The 17,385-nt window shown below is 44.4% G+C and overlaps 1 protein-coding gene across 1 annotated transcript in view; it reads right to left on the bottom strand.

Moving 5' to 3' along the window:
- SORCS3 (sortilin related VPS10 domain containing receptor 3) overlaps nucleotides 1-10,871 on the bottom strand; it is a 118,745-nt gene extending 107,874 nt beyond the window's left edge. Inside the window, exons 1-3 of the mRNA XM_042018508.1 lie at nucleotides 10,817-10,871; nucleotides 6,123-6,173; nucleotides 1,399-1,439 (exon numbers count right to left, since the gene is read on the bottom strand). Of these exons, the coding sequence (XP_041874442.1) occupies nucleotides 1,399-1,439; nucleotides 6,123-6,173; nucleotides 10,817-10,871 (147 nt within the window). The remainder of the gene's footprint in view (nucleotides 1-1,398; nucleotides 1,440-6,122; nucleotides 6,174-10,816) is intronic.
- Nucleotides 10,872-17,385: the final 6,514 nt, after the last annotated feature.

The raw sequence follows: 17,385 nt of genomic DNA, 5'->3' as shown, positions 1-17,385 counted from the left end.
AAAAAAAAAAAAAAAAGAAAAAGAAAAAAGGGGCTTTCAAAAGTAATGGGATCAAGCTAATAGGTCCAGTGATGGTGGACAGCACTTATGGATAGATCAAATATTGCAGAGGTTTGTAAGTCCAATAAAAAATATTGCTTTGCATCTGTTGATGCCATGAAGATTTTTTGCCTTTTTCTTTTATACCCCTGTTATACCTTTTTACAACTTCTGTATTCTTAGTGCTTTTTGCCTACATTCTTGGACTTGTTTGTCAAGCTAAGAGACTAAACATTTTAGAAACTTTGTAGCTAGGGATCAGTGTGCCCGAGACCCCAAGGTCCTCTCCAGAACACATTCTGTAACCTGAGATAGAACCAGGGGAAGGCTCCTTGGGGAGGGGGGCTCACTCCAGCCTCTCACTGGGGAATCTTTGATAGATATGCTAATTAGTAAAACCTATAATGTTATACCCAATGTTGGGGGGAGACACACACACTGGAGTGGGGTACATCTCGATGCACATGACCTGGACGTGTGCACCTAAGGGTCCTTAAAATAAATACCAAGGTAAAATCCCTTTTCCCTTCTAACCGTGTATGATTCTGGATTTTAAGACCAGGAAAAGGCATCACTGTACTGTTTCTTAATTTAACTGTGCATCAGTACTACTGAAAATGCTTGTCCCCTTTCACATCCACATTTACCTGTTCCTGCTATTAAATCAGTGGCACCCATGTCACCTGAGACCAGCCAAGCTTGCAAATACACCTTCTCTGGGAAAGGGAATGACTATTTTAACAGAAAGCCAAGAGAGGCCAGACTGCAGATCCTGTGAGGGATAGACAAATGAGAATTAATGTGGTCTCTTGATTCCCAGGTAACTGGGAAGGTAACTCTGGCCAGGTAACTCTGCTCTGAAGAAACAGGATCATTTAGGTTGGAAAAGACCTTTAAGATCAAATCCAACTGTAAAACTAACACTGTCAAGTCCAGCACCAAACCACATTCCTAAGCACTACATCTTCATCTCTTCCAAATACCTCAAACTGGTGAACCATTTTCCTGGGCAGCCTCTTCCAGTGCTCCATACCCTTTCTGTGAAGAAATTTTTCCTAATATCCAATCTAAACTTCACCTGTGCAACATAAGGCCACTTCTTCTCATCCTATTATTTTTAAGTAGTATCAGAGGAGAGCCCTGAAATGACACAGTAAATACATTCTCTGATAAAGCCTGTTAAGGAGAGGGGCAGACAGCATTTAAAGCAAAGCTATAATACACCAGCTTTAGTTTACCAGCTTTTGTATTGGATCCCAATAATGAGCAGTGATGTTTCACAGTAGCTCAAAGCCCATTGTGAAGGAAAAACCAATTTCTGGCTGCGATTATAAAGGTTCCTATTCTGATTTTACTTACTTGGTCTCTAACTTCAGAATTTTTGCCTACTTCAAATGATGCTATAAGAAATAAGAACACAGAAAAAAAAAAAAGGAAGCTATAAATGCACATATTTGGGGGAATAACAACAGAAAAAGGGAATGGGTGCTGCAATTCACGGCAGAAATGCTTGCTTGAAACTCAGAAACAGAAGAAATTTTAGGTCCTATTCCAGATGTCTTGTTCGAGAAAAAGTGGGAAGAAGAGAATTATCCAGAGAGAAGCACATGGATGAGTCTTTTCTGGGTAAATAGCAGAAATACCGCATTTTCTGGAGGACATTGGTTACTGAAAACAGCACAGTATGAAACAGAGAGTCTAAGTTCTTTGTGATGGTGACAAGTCTTTGTTTAAAAGCTGAGATAAACTATAGTAAGTAGTGGGAATTTAGATTTGATTTCAATAAGGAGAAACTGTTAAGGACTGAAAGGTGGAAAGCAATGCAGATGAAAGTGATCATAAGACAGCAGAGGAAGGGAAAGGAGAATGAGGAGAATGAGGACATAATGTGGACTTAAAAAAAAAAAAATCAGACTTGAACACATTCAGAACTGTGAGGGATGGTCTCTTGGGAAGATAATCTAAGGTAGGGAGGAATGCAGGGGATATGGTAGTGCTGAAAGGGACTGTAAAAAAGCACAATAGCAGCCTATCCTGGTACAGAGCAAAGCTAGTGAACATAGCTTGAAACCAATATGGTTACATTAGGAGCACTTTAAAGGCTGAACAATCAAAAAACACCTGTATAGAAGGTGGGAACAAGGACAAGCAACTCAAAAGTATAAAGGACTAGCGTAAGCATGCAGGGATAAATCAGGAAGGCTAAGGCACAAGTTGAATTACAACTAACAAGGACATAAAGGCAACAAAGGAGGTTCTATAAATACATTAAAAGAAGAGAGGAAAGAAAAGCATAAGCCCATCAGTTAATGAAGATGAACAAATCTGATGATGCTGAGAGTGCAATGTTATCTCTGCGACAGCCTGCAGAAAAACAGGTTAGTTGTGACCCAACGCTTAACACAATCATAATAAGAAGAAAGCTGGACAGAATAGGGAACAAGTTGCAAACTGCTTAAACAAGTTAGGGCTTGCTAGCCCTTGCTAGCTAATACTGTATATTAAAATATAGTAAATTCAGGTGTGAATTTACCCCTGTGACTCAGCACCAACCACCAGTGCTGCACGTCTGTATCTGTGGAATAAGTGGGCAGATGTATTGTTCCAGAAGCTTGTTGGTGTCTGACCTTGGCAAGGAGGTGGGGATGACAACACATCCAGAATATTTCTGGAGATAAGAAAAAGTACATATTCACAAAGGCAAATTTCAGCATTCTTAAGACTTTTTTTTGCCAATTCCTTGAATCTGTTCATCTGAGAAGTGTGAAAAGGGCCCCACAGTTACCAGTTCAGTGCAATTGGGTAACGCCAGCTTTGCTTTGCCATTTTCCATGGAGGCTGGCCTTCAAAAAAATATAGAAATAGTTCCTATAGTCAGAAACACAGCCCCTTAGTGTTATCGGATGTGTTATCCAGCAGTTTCTGCTGCTAAGTCAGGGTATGGACAACCTCATGCACTCCAAGATGTTGTAGCCTCTCTCCTGGCAGGCCAGGATGTGTCCCTGCCTACCATCCTCCATATGGGACAGACCAGATGAAGTGTGTGCTCTCAGGACTCTGAGTTTTAACTGTCCTCTATTAATAACACAGATTCTTCTTTCTACAACACAAAGTGACTCCACAGCATTTTCTGGTAAGGGAAATTATAGCTTGGCATCTGTTCTTTTCACTGCCAGAACCAGATTGCTCATCTTATTATATCTTACAAAATTGCTCAAGACCTGCAAGGAGAAAATGGATTTTCAATATGGCCTTTTTTTGTTTTAATAGGCACACTTAAGATCACAAAAAGCACCATGCCACTTCCAAACACACCACAGCACTTTTTCAGGGACAGACATGATAAGGGTATTAGGAAATAAAACTGAGGAGCTTCAAAACATAACATCCCAACACTGATACCAAGATCATCTGCTTGATTAAAAAGCTCTGTGCAGTGCTTGTCCCATTTCAGCTCAGCTGGGAGCAAGTCTACCACTTAACCCTGGGTGGTGACTGAGCACAGCAGAGAACATCTCATGACACAAAAAAAAAAGACATTTTGTAGCTATTCCCTTCTCCTGCAACCTGTTAATTTACAGGTGAACGAAACTCCCAAAACTGGGATTTCTAACTGAGACACAAAAGAACTTTTAAGAACATGACACAATGGCACAGGTTCAAAAGAGGAAGCACCCTGGCAGTTAGGATTTATATTCCTATTCACTATCACCCATGTTAGGGAATAGAAGGACCACACAGCCAAGAAGAGCTGTGTGTCTGCATTTAACTGTGCTCTCTGCTGAATAGAGGTTACATTAAATCAATACAGAAGATAATTCTTGACTTTTATCCTGCTGCCACACCTTGCCATCATGATAAAGTTGACAACCCCCTGCTGGGTTACACATGGCCTTCCTAAGCCTCACATGAATCAACAACAGAAATAAAACTCTAAGAGATAAGGATCTGTGGCAAACAGCATACCCTTGTAGGTAATGTGCCTTCTACAAAATCTTCACAGAACTAGTGAATGTCTCCATTCCAAGAAGTTATTTGAATTTCTTTATAGGGCATTCCAGCTGTTGTGTTTGTCAAATGGCAGCCAGAGAACAGGGAATATTAATAAATAGCCATTATCCATATGGTACTCACACCATGTGCTTGTATCTCATGTACTATTGCCCCTGCACCACAAGCCTACACAGCTTGAAGACTCAGCCCACAGCTGGCTGTGTCCCAGAAGCATTTCCAAGAGGCAGCACCCACACACAGACCCAGAAACAGTAGAAAGCTCAGAATAGAGTCCAGCTCCAGCATAAAAGATCCGCCTTTGGCTGCTGCTGAGAACAGCTAAACACAAAAGCCAGGAAAAGAAAAATGATCTGATTTTCAAGTCAAACTGTCCCCCCTCTCTTATGCTCACAGTTCTGATTTAGCCTCTTTACATCTCCTCTACCTCATCCCTGCTCAGTCAGACCTTAGCAGAATCCAGAAGGGAAACCCACAAACATGGTATAACCTTCCAAAAGAAAATATGAACTCCAAATTTGCCATATTCACATTATTGGGGAAATGATTGCTATAAATTTGCCCAGAGTGACTTTCTGTCACCTCCCTGGATTCCCAGTTCAGCAGGTACTTTCAGCCCAGGGACATCCACGACTAATAATGCTGCATCCTGGTTGTTGGTCAGCAGCTGAGCACAGGGAGTTTTTCCCCCCTCTTCTTGAGCATCACCGAAGCAGCACACAGGATGCTTCCCCTTCCAGAAGGAGTAGCTGGAACGACCCCAGCAAAGCAGAGGGGTCAGGGTGAGAAGCACTGTACCCTGGGGAGATGCAATCTCTATTCCACAGGCGCACTGTGCAGCTCAGCCAGGTAATGTAGCTGTGCTGGCTTGACACATAAATCAGGCATTAGCATTTTCATTCTCTGTCCGCAGGGCACACAAAACGAACCAGCATGGTGCACAACTCACTTCAGTTCAGTAGCAGAGCTGCTATTCCAAGGGCATTCATTAAGTGCAAGGGGCCAAAGGAAACAGACACACAGCACAGTGGCCATTCCCCTTCAAGTGACTCCAGTCCTTTTTTTTTTTCAGAAGACACTTATTCTTCTAATCTTCTGGCATTTGATATTAACAGATCACTCCTTCACCAGCTTCATCTCCCTCCAGCACATCTTCACTACCTACAAACTTCACTACTGCTTCTCTCAAAGGACTCCAAGATCTGCACTAGTCTTCACGTGTGCAATCACATCCCTTCTCATACACGCAGAAATCCTGTGCTGCACTGAGAAAGCTAAGCATACAGTCTGCAGAAATCTCCTTTCAGCATAAGGTTTGTGCTCTTTATACCAATGATTTTAAGATTAGCCTGAACTGGTTCCACTCCACTGCCATTTCCTTCTGGTATTTTACAATTGGGTAATACCGAACAGCACCAAATAATGTAAACACCGAAATAATGAAAGATAAAACATAAGGGGGTTATGGGAGCTGCAGCTTCAAGTGGCATTTGCCAATGTTGTTTTGGCCAATTTAAAAGCAGTAAATGAAGTCTGCATGCCAAGGAACAGACACCTGTAAGCAGTTTGAGAAAAGAAGCCATTGAAAATAAGAGAAACGCTAGGACTGAGCTGAGTTCAGGAACATAAAACATCCTGGGACCAATTCCAACTAAGGCTCAGTCTGTGCAACCCCACCCCAGGTTAGAGGGACTGATGATGCTCACAGCTCACCTGAAGACTCTGAAAAGAAATCATGAAATCCAGAGATCACCTCTGTCAAATGAGGAAGTGTTCACTGAATGTCCTGAGAACTCCACCATTTAAACCTCAAAAAAAAAGAAAAAAAAAATACCACCACCTACAGTCATTAAAACTGTTTTAAAAAGTCAAATTTTGATTGCAGAAACGTAATGTGGAAACAGCCTGTGAATCTGAATTATGGTGAGTCATGCATATTTTATTTCCCTCTTCAAATGTAAATGAATGCCTAATGCATTTAAAGTTTCATCTATTGCCAGGTTGTTTAACCAGCAGATGTACAAAGGGAAAGAGATGACAAGGAAGCTAGAGCAAGACAGTTCTCCCAGTACGTGAAATCCTGAGCATAGCAGCACAGTAGATGTAGCCATGGTCCACATATCCTAAGTGGTACAGAAAAAGACAAAAAAGTGGTACAGAAAAAGAGTGGTACAGGAAAGTCAAGGAGAATGGGAAGAAAAAAATGGTATCTTCATTGTTACTGGGATGAAATGAGGTAGGTGGAAGCCCCAGCTGTGTATCTTGCTGTGCTTACCCCCATCCACCTTGATGTTCTCTCAATGAACCGGCAGGTTCTGGTCTCTCGAGTATCTTGAGCATCCTGAAGTTTCCTCCAGTGCACAGGAGGTAATTTCCAGGAACCAAGAATACCAAAATACAGCCATCATGCCCTCCCTCTTTCCCTGATCACGCGTCTGATTTCCGTGTGGGACATTTGGGAAGTTAGGCAGCACAGGAAACTTGGAAGGTGGAAAACACATGGGGAAGGGAAAAGGATGTTTTCAAAGCTTCCCATCTGGTTTGCCTCACCAGGTAGTCCAGACCCATGAGACCTGGTGCAAAAACCATCTGTCTGCCTACCTGTGCCCTGGAGGACCCCCAAGGAACCTGCAGAGAGGGCAAGATGGAACACAACAGCCTACAGATGTAGAAGAGACAGTGAATTGCCATGGTTTGAAAGAATAGCCAGGTCTCAGAAAAACATCCTATCCAAGAGACAGAAACCACTCAAGGCCTTATAGGCAAAGCAAAAAGCAAGTTTTAGTTTGGTAGCTTCTGAGCTCCACACCCATTCTATCTCCTACAGCACCAAAGCTTTATCATGGCCAAGAGGTCTGGAAAATGACCAAATCCTTGAAAGTAAATGAATATTTCCAGAAACATATTCCTTTCACCTAGTTTATTCCTAATGACTAAAAGCTGCTGCTCACAGAACAGTAGGCATGAGAGATGGAAGGAAACCAAAGGACCAATTAGGTCATTAATCCATCAAGTTGACAGAAGATTAGTTCCTAGAGCATATTTCTTACTATTTTGTCCAGTTAAATTAAAAAAAAACCCAGCAGTGGAGAGTTTATCCATCCCCTTGAGGAAATTACCCACAGATTGTTAAATCTCTCTCTTCAGGAGAATTTCTATTCTTTCCAGCTTACAGTTTCCCTTTTTCTTAATTTTATGTTGCTGCTCTTAGAAACCTTTTGTAGGCCATCCCCCAGCACACATTCAGCAAGTGCACGTGTTCTTCCTTATCCTCTAGCCACATAAAATATATTGAGACATTTCATCCTTTTCAAATGCATTTTCTTTCAGCCCTTTAAATTCAGGAAAAAGTGGTACCTTCTTTTGGGATTTTTTTCCCCCCTGAACTTCCCTTCCACCTGTCTTTACGTTCTGCTGTCCCACTAGATTTGACAACTCAGACTGCTACATTGATCTGCTGAAAGTAGTAAGACAAAAAGACACAGATGATTATGGAATAATATCAAATGCACCAAAGTCATTCCAGAGGGGAAATATAACACAGACTTTTTTTTTCTTTCATGAGACAACAGGATGGAAGATTGGCTGGCTGTTCACTCCTGTCTCAGTAAGAGGTGCTCTTCAAATGCACCTTTACCTTCCTAGCAGAAGGATCATGCCAACCTCTGGTAAAGTAGTAAAGAGTAAAAAGGCAAGCATGAACACAAAAAACACTCCCAGATGAGCACGTTCCATATTGATACCATTACTACATCCAGCCATGACAGAGGTTTGGATCTCAAAGCACCGCTCCTCCCTCTAGGTCAAGTCTCAACCTCCCCATGTGCTGAAATGGAGAGCAGCTGCAGTAATTGCCTGTGGAACAGGTGACTGTAGCCCAGGTCAAGGCTGCCCCTTGCTAGATGCCAAAAATCTCAGCTGAAGACTGGCTACACACTGGAGAAATCAGAAGGGACAGAATCCCTTCTAGTCTGAGGGCTGGAAATCATAGAGAGGGATCACACACCACAGAGCCCCAAAATGGACCAACCGTTCTAACAAGATGTTTTTGATTAAGTAGGAAATAAGGATTAATTTCTTAGTGCAGCATCTAACCGAGTTGCCGCCTGTAATTACAGGCAGAGGAGTGCCACAGACAGCACAGCCTCTGGGTATCCCCAGGCAGAGATTCCCAAGGGAGCCTGTTCTTCTCAAGGCAATTGTCTATGGACTTGCCCAAGTAGAAATACTGAAAAACACACAACACAGTAGTCCAACCCCACTGAAACATGAAACTTGTGCAGATTTCTATCTGACAGCCAGGACAGCACAGCCACGTGGGCCGTTCCTTGCAGCCCCACTGACTTTAAGAGGGAGCGACATTCACCAGCCAGAGCACATCTGGGCAAGGATGAGCTCTTGTCTCTGTCTGTCTGCTGCAGGCCACTTTGTTCAACTGGAGGGGAAAGAAAATGGATGATTTCATGGGACTGCAGAGCCACAGACTACCAGGAGAATCCAGAGGTAGTTCAGCTTCAGGTAGAGTCAGAGCTCTCTACAGATAAACAACATTCCCTGCTCCTAGTTTAGAACAGGAGTTAAGGATCACAAGCAACAGAAAACTGCTCCTGACAACACCAACTCTGTCTCCTCCTCACACGGATGGAAGAGATCTCATTAATGCATTTTTACTCCACACCATCATAATCTCTCTTGACTTTCAATGGCTTTGAGCTACAACCACACACCTTGAAGAGTCTGATAAACTCATCTTTAAACTGATTATTGAAATATCCAAGCTGTTCATGCAACAACTGCCAGCTGAAGCTGCACTCTCTTCACTGCTTAATCTTCACTTACAGTGTCAGAATTCATTTGTTCTTTCCCACTGCACTCCTTATACCCAATTGTGCATTCGCAAACCCTTGCACATACCCCTCTTCCCACCTCCAATGAGCACACTGCTTACAGGATTTCTGGAAACAGCTCATTTAAGGGAGAGCTTATTTGTTTCAAGCAACGAACAAAAAAGAAAAAGCAAAAGGAAAAACTCAATTACACTTTAGTTGAGGACAAAACTAGAGCATCTCTGATAACTTTATGTGCAGCAGCAGAACTTCATATTTAATTCTTCTCCACTTCCTCTTCTGAATTCCGAAGCAATATTAAGTAGCATCATCTCTCCACACTGCCAGAAGCAATTGCATTTAGAAGTAAGATGTCCCAACATAGGTTTAAGAAGAAGCTATAAACATCAAGATGCAGCTACCACACCCAGCAAGGGGAATGGACTTCTTTCACCACCCTGCCACCACCTACGGCTTCAAGCAACCCATGGACTTACCTGAGCCTTAAGGCCTCATCTGAGTGAGAAATCCCCACACCTCTGCCACAACGGACAAATCCTTCCTCTAAGTTGCCTCCAGCTCCTTTTGTTCTCCTCCAGACCAAGAGACAGAGGGAAGAGGAACTCAGCTCTCAGTCCAGAAGCATCCTCCACATTGCTAACCTCTTGCTCCTCCTCCCCATTGCAAATTTGAAGGTTCTTTTCCTTTGCAGCTGTTCCCACTCTCTCCTGAGGGCCACAGAAGCAAGGGCAGACAGCTGCAGCTTTCTGCAGAAAAGGTCACTTGCTGACTGCTTTCCAGCTGAGGGACAATGTCCATCCCCCTGAGGAAGGCAGATATCATCTCCTCTGCGTGACATTTGCACAGTGCTTTGGAACACAGCTATGTAAATGTACAGCAATCAAATCCTGCAAACCCATCCGAAGCCAAGAAGGCAAAACCAGTTGACGACATTCAAGTATCTAGGTCTCTGTACTTAACAATCAGAAATTAAGTACAGGGCCTGTAAGCAAGGCCGGATTTACTCAGGTCTACAGCCAGCACTTCACCACAGTTTTGCTGAGAAGCAAAATTCTCTCCAAAGAGAACAAAATTCAAACCATTTGAAGAGATCATCTGACACTGCATTTGTCATTGCCATGGCCAGAAAATTATCCAGTCCATTGAACAGCATGTACAGTCTTTGCAGGTGGGTCAGAGAAAGCCTGAGGCACAGATCAGCAGGTACAGCAGAGGTCAAACAGCCCCATGGTGTGGGGCACTGAAGCCAGCAGAAGCTGTGAACACATGGATTTGAGGACACCACTTGGCAAAGTGGCATTTTCTACTTCTCTTCCACTGAAGCCATGGGAACACTAACACTGCAACACTCCCCCACCTTCCCCAGCCCAATTAAGTCCCAGGTAAAAGATCTGTCCGTGGTGATTGACCCAATTCCCCGACGCAATGCAATCAGATGTTTAGAAACACCACAAGTCCTAAATTCCAACTATTGTGTCTTCTTATGTTTTTGCCTCACAGATCAAAAGGCTTTTTGCACATTTTCTGTTATGCAACACGATCCACTGACCTAAGACATTTGCCTTTCTTAATAAAATACGCTGCAACAATACCCTGAAAGTCCCAGGTAAAAAGTGCTGGCACTCCACCGGGCAATGGATGTGAAATACTCCAGTGCTTTTGTCCAGGGCTTTCCATGCAGCTCCCTGTTTAATGAGTCCATCACCAGGTTTAATGACCTGCCAGAGCTTTAGAAACACTCTTCCCTCCTCATCAATGATTCACAGGCAGTCTTAAAGCTGTGCACAGATTAAAGAGGCTGCTGCTCTCCCACCTCGCTTCAACCCAAAGTGGTTTTAAATATTTCATCTCACCACAGAACTCTTCTGTACACATCCCAAAGGTGCTCTGAGGAGCTCTCACCGGGAGTTCAGCGTTACCTGGCAGAGGGCCTGCTGGCACCACAAGAAAGCTGTCGCTGCCAGGCATGCCCATATCCTATATTTACTTTCTTTAATGAGTCCTGCATGACCCCAGCTGCCAAGAGTAGGGATAGGATTTTCTAAGGTAGTTGATGCTTTTTATGGAAAAACAGATGGAAGGTCTGATTGCAGGTACAGAACAAAGGAGTACCTGATCTGTAATTACCGGGGTCAGCAGGAGTTCTCCTTTGACTTCAAGGGAAATGGAGTCATGACCCTCTTCTTCTCAGCTCTGAGGGGATTTAGAGGGTATCAGCAAATGCAGAAACATAGGCTGGATCTTGCACTTCCCAGGTGAGCATGTCAAGGATTAGCAGTCTAATAGGATACCCAGAACACCCTGTAGCTCTTACTGTGAAGCAACCCTGATGCTAGAAGTCTCATGTTCCAGGCTGCCACAGAGACTTCCCTCCCTCCCTCCCTGCACAAAGCAAGACTCTGCCCTGTGATGCAGTCCTCATGAACACATTTTTGGTCCCAGGGAAAGGAGAGCAAAGTAGCACAGGGAAGAGGGGAAAAAGACCTTGAGCCACTGCCCAGCTCTGCCACCAATGGCAGGATTTTGCTGCTACCACCCTGAGCCACCACTTTGCCTTCTCCCAGGTGTGAATGATACCAGCAGATCTCACGTTCTAAGCCTCTGCCAGATTGGTGGTCCACAGCTAACAGTCACAGTCTCCACATGCCTGTGGTCATCCATGACACCAGAAAGACTCCTCAGAAGATTACTCTGGGGCCTTCTGGAGAATTCCTGACCTTTGGATTTTCATTTAAATCAACTTAAACCTTCAGAACCTCCATGGCACAGAAGAGTCTGTGCCCCACAGAGAGGCCCCACAGAAAAAGCTCCCTTTGCAGCATCTGTCCATGGTCAGGAATGCAGTTGAGGGACCAGATGATCCCTCTACACTGCCAGGGACAGTACAGCAGGCAATACTTGGTCACATCATGTCTTTGGCCTCATTTCTTCTCTCACCCCGTAATGTGAAATGTGGAAAAAAATCCTTCAAGAGATGAAGGGAGTCACATCAGTCCACAGCAGATATGGCCAAATCATGAAAAATGTTGTTTGTTGGCACACTCAGAAAATGAAGCCTTGCTTTCTCTTGTGTAATTCAGCCTTTCCTGTATGAGGAAAGAGTGATGACCTCTGCAGGCCTGGAAAGAGTAGACCTGACTGAGAGAGAATACAAAGATCCTTTTACTTACTGCAAAACCAAACAAAAGTGACCAATAAAGCACTGCAGAAAACAAGCAGGTAAGTACTTGCGTTTTATCTTCAGTCAATACCTTTTCAGCACGGCTGATCTCTGAAATCTGATTTCATGTAGTTCTGCAAACCCATACCCCCTGGGAAGCTGGCATTGCTCTTGCTGAGCATTAGCTCTCACTTCATTTGTCCACACAATCTCTATACAGCTGTCATCTTGACATCCAAGCAAGCTTAAACAAAACCATAATCTCTCCATAAAGCACACCTCTCTTCTCAAATAGCTGTTGCTCTCAGGTGTCCCTTTCCATGAAATCCATCACCAAACCACTTTGCCTTCCTCAGTGAAGGGAGGAGATTTAGAGAAGAGAGCTCTGTAGTACATCACAGGCTCAATTTACTGTGGCTCATTGCCTCTTGCTTGACCACTCTAATCCTTCCTGGAGGTGAGAGGGCCATGACATGGGTTCTTGGCCAGAGTCACTGCAGCAGCCATGGAAAGATTCATTGTACATCCTCACTGTACAACAAAGCCACCAAGGAAAGAATGTGGCAAGAGAGAGTGTTCAGTCAAAGGGCTGTGTGATAAACAACTGGACCCTGAGGTGGATGAAGGAATCAGATGAAAAGGCAAGGAAATATCCACTGCCATAATGTCAATTCACTCCCTTCTTCTTTCAAATCTCTTCTTGTCTGGTGACTCAGGACTTCGATGAAAAGGAACCGACCAATGCAGTTCAACCTGCACCCAGGAAACAATGTGGTTCCCCATTACCCTCTGTCTGCTCCAGCTGTCTTACTCTGACCAGCACAGGGTGAATGCCCACAGTTCTGCACAACCCATCCAGAAATCCTTGCAGTTAACCACAGCACCAAAGCATTACACCAAAGGGAAAGATGCAGGTGCTGGGCTATTTCCAAACTGCCCTCCACTCGGCTGTCTCCAGTGCAGCTCAGCCAGAGAGCAACACCCCAACCCGTCCGATGGGCTCCTCACTGGAGTAATGGTGCCACAAAGCCTGGGCACCACACTAAGCCACCAGTGCCACCAAAGTGGCATCAAAGTGCTACCAAAAACCCTACGCACTCAGGAAGTTTGAATCATATGGAAATCAAGCTTTATCAAATCCCAATCATCTCCATCCCCAGCAGAAGCAGGGTGACCTTAAAGAAGTTTTATCAGGTTTGAACTTATCCCAGGTTATATAAAATTGCTGCAGTATCCTCCAAGATGTGAAACATGGGTATGAGAGTGCAATTATGTTAGAGTTGATTGCTTTGAGGAGTTAAGGTTAGTGGAACCATCGCAGGTGTGAATCATTGCAGTTCCACTGGAGGGAACAGTTACATTATTTACTCCGGATGAAAACTCTTTCACTAAGTTGAACAGAACAGGAAAAGGGCTATAAATAGAATCAGACTTATAAAACAGTGAACCACAGTTTTCTGTCCTTAAAATAAGTCTCTCTCCAACACTAGATTTCAAAACTGGGACCATGTCAGGTGAAAGGCAAGGCCCTCCATTTGCTGACTTACACACACACAAAAGGATACAAGCTGATGAGACCTGTCAGATATAACTCATTTGCCACATCAGGAAGCAGAGATCATAGATGGACAGGCCCAGCTCCCCCTCAGTCACCTGAGAACATAATTTAAACATCTTCTCCAGATGCAAAGCCAGCCCCAAGGATTGCAGCACAGGTGTTGGGTTTTGGAGACTGAGGTTCCATGCTTGCTTCTACCACAGCTACTCCTCAGCAAAGCCTTTAAGTTGGGTCTGAACCAGTCAGCCTTTAGGACTACCTTGCACTTATACCAATGAGTATCTATGCATAAAACATTCTCATCTGAGGACCAGGGACTGGTGCCCATGGCACTGGGTTCTTCTCTCCTGGAGACCCCCTCTCATCTTCTTGCTCTTCCTCTCTTCATTGAATCACTGGAAACTCCCTGAGGTCTCTGCCACAGGGAACCAGGATCAAGAACAGACCTGCAGCACCTTATTTCTGATGCCCAGCTCTGCCATATCCTGCTTCCTCCCACAGCCCAGGTGCAGAAAACTTCTGAGAGCTCTGTTTTCTGAGCAAGCAGCATGCTGCAGGTGGCTTGGTGCACTGCAAGGTGTTGGATAGACCTGGCAACACCAGCAGTCAAAGGTGATCTCTCACACTAAATCTTTGGGATGTAGGGCTGGGGTAACAGACAAGCTTTTGAGCACTGTAACCCTTGCCACCTCACTTCATCCAAAAAAGGCTCAGACTATTCCAGTCATCTGATGAAGAACTACAAAATGAGGATCAGCACTTTGATTTTACAGAGCTCTGTAATGCCAGAAATTTACACTGACCTTGGGGGCCCCACAACATTGAACCATGCAATGCACAGCTCCCCACCAGCCTCCATCCCCTGCAACAGGGCCAGACTTTGCACACTGGAGCATTAAATCAGCAATCCTCTGCTTCTCTGACATCACCATGGGACTCTCCTGCTCAGGTTTCCTTGACAAAGGAGTTTGATTCACAGTAGCAGGCTTTTCAGCTATGGCTGTGAAGCTGATCTACATATTAATATAATAACCCTTTACAATTCAGTAAGATGAGAAGTGGAAAAATACGAGAAAGAAAAGATGAAGCCCTCTGCAGATGTTGTCCTCACATATGGTCTCCCATATGGTTATATTTCACTGCTGCTCGGTTTTGTAAGATCTCTCTCTTCAGAGGGTAACCCCAGCCCCTTCCACACTGTAATCAAGAGACTGATTAGGACACAGGGAACACTGCTGGCCACTTTGTCATTGCTAGTAGAAGTGCTGAACAGCCACTGCTAAATTACAGCTATCAATCTCCCAGGCTGTACATGGATCCATTAATTATTTCTTCCATTCCCCACAGAGACAGATGCTTCCTGTTTTCTTGACATAAACTGTGTGGATCACTTGCCCATCTGGCTGCTCTGTGTTGCTATAATGGTAGTTTTCCCTCAGATGTCATGTTACAATTCTTAACAGCCTCCACAGGGAGACAATATTATCACTTAGCATTTCTAAAGGATATGTCTCTAATCCTCCGAAATTTGTTAATTCACCCTGGAATTACTGGATTATGTTACGATGTACTATTAGCCCAGATACACAGGGTGTGTGTAAGGCTGGGAAACTGGTACCAGTGACATGGCTTGCCAAAGATCATAGTGATGACCAGTGACAAAGTAGACACATGAGCAAAAATCTGAAAGTTTGCTTTCACACCAGTACATAAAGATAAGAAAAAATGAGAGACAGCATTCCATGACCTGCTTGCTTAGGGAAAGCAGAGTCCCCATGCACAACGTGTGGCTGCAGCTACAGTTGGGCCCAAGGATGATGATGCTTCTTTACAATCATGCAGGACACCAGAGGCATCTTGGCAGGGGAGAAGAGCAGCACCACAGGGTGAAGCCACAGTCACACTGGCAGGGCCACCAGCAGCAGCATGCCAGACTCCACAAGATCTGACCAGTCCCCTGCACACACAGAAAGCTCCAGGGTTTCTGCAAGGAGAGGAAGCCCCTTAACATGAATTTCATCAACAAAACTGGAGCTCTCTCTGGCTAGCAGATATAGAAAGGAGCTGGCTTGGGGGGTTTCCATTTCAAGTTCACACCTGGCCCATAATCTCTGAGGGGAAGATGGCCAAAGATGTGATATTAGAGCAATTCTACAAATGATCTCTGCCAAGCATCAGTTTCTCCAGGCAAAGAGGAACGGGTAGTTTTGATAGCAGTTCCTTTTTCATGACTCACTTTCATGTCATTATACCAATAAGATCCTGTCTCTCCAGGGTGTTTTTCTCTAGTGATTAAAGTTGTGAGCCTTCGACCTTGTGCCTTATCAACACTACACAACACACAATATAACCAAGTAGAAACTTGCTGCCTTTCATCCCTTATGGCTTAATAAACTTTCCAGCAGACCTATTGCAACAGAATAATGAAGCTAAGCAATTGCATTCAGCTCAGTAAATCTAGGAGCAGTGCCTGTTAAAAATAAATAAAATTAGATTAAAAAAACTCCAACAACTAATTGCGGAAATGTGGAGTGTTATGAAGAGATCCCATCAGTTCAGCCAGAGTTCACAAACCTCTCACTCTGCTGTCTCAGCTGCTGAAAGGAGGAGCGGTGTGAGAAAAGATGAGTAGGGACTTGGATAAATCTAGAAGAGGAGGAAGAGGAGATGTCAGGACATATCCACACACAGTGTGTGCCTTAGGGATCTGCTGCAGGAACTGCAGACAGCATGGCATTTGGCACGAGATGCCCAGGAAGGGCAGGAATGGTGCTCAGAAGCAGGTGCTTTGGCACAGTATTGTGGAGAAGGCAGCCCAGCACCTGGTTCCTGAAATTTCAAATTTGGTGACATTTCAGCCAGTTGACATCAATAACCTGCAGTTTATGTTGTATTAGTGCTGCAGTTGGGCATTTTCTGGCATGAAGCACAAGACAGATCCTCTTCCAAGGCAAGGCACATGGGCAGAACATAACAGTAAGGCACAGGGTAAGCACTGCATGTGCAGGGACTCCTGACACTCCTCTACTGAGCAGTCACATGAGGGCTACTCAGGTCCAGGTGCTCAATCTGGAGGTGCTGAAGGTATGGCCCTTTTCCAACACTGCCTGTGTATGGAGCCTGTGGTAACTACATTTCCACCTCTGTGTGCAGTTTGGGTCTGACAGACAGGCCCACACAAGATCTCACCTGCAAGATCACACACGGACATCTGTGAGGGCTCATGACACTGCCCCTTAATATGCTGGGCAGCCTGAGACCATTGCATGACTAAAAGCCACAGAAATTTATTCAACCCCCAGCAGGTGGTAGGAGAAAGCAAGAATCATGGCCTTTTCCATATCCAATTCCCTCCAACAACGAGATCCTTAGGGGAAAATGCCCAAATCACCCTAGGATTACCAACAAGTACCATGAATCTCTTCTGCCTCTATGGCTCCCCAGATCTCCAGGATCCAGGGCCGTAACAAACTTCCAGTGGTTGCCACCACTACCCCAAAGTACTTTCTCCAGCTACCAAGTCACTTGTAACTGGATCTAGACCCATGTCTGACTTCCTGGGAGAAATTTCTTCTGCAGGTGTAAGCTGCTGCCCTGCCTTTCCACCAAGAAAGGCAATACATGTCCCAAATAGACAGAGAACAAGAAAAGGGAGCTCCAGCTCCACAGTGCACTTCACAGTAAGTGCCACAATTTATAGCACATAAATACTGTATATATACTGCTGCGTTTTGCAGACATTATAATCTCAAAGGGTAGGTAGGAGGTGG

The sequence above is a fragment of the Corvus kubaryi genome, unplaced genomic scaffold (assembly GCF_017639235.1).
Source record: "Corvus kubaryi isolate FWS band 111438036 unplaced genomic scaffold, C.kubaryi_AGA036_p1.0 138, whole genome shotgun sequence".
Taxonomy (NCBI): Eukaryota; Metazoa; Chordata; class Aves; order Passeriformes; family Corvidae; genus Corvus; species Corvus kubaryi.
Note: the sequence above shows the minus strand (reverse complement) of the source record. Positions and strands in the feature narration are given on the sequence as shown.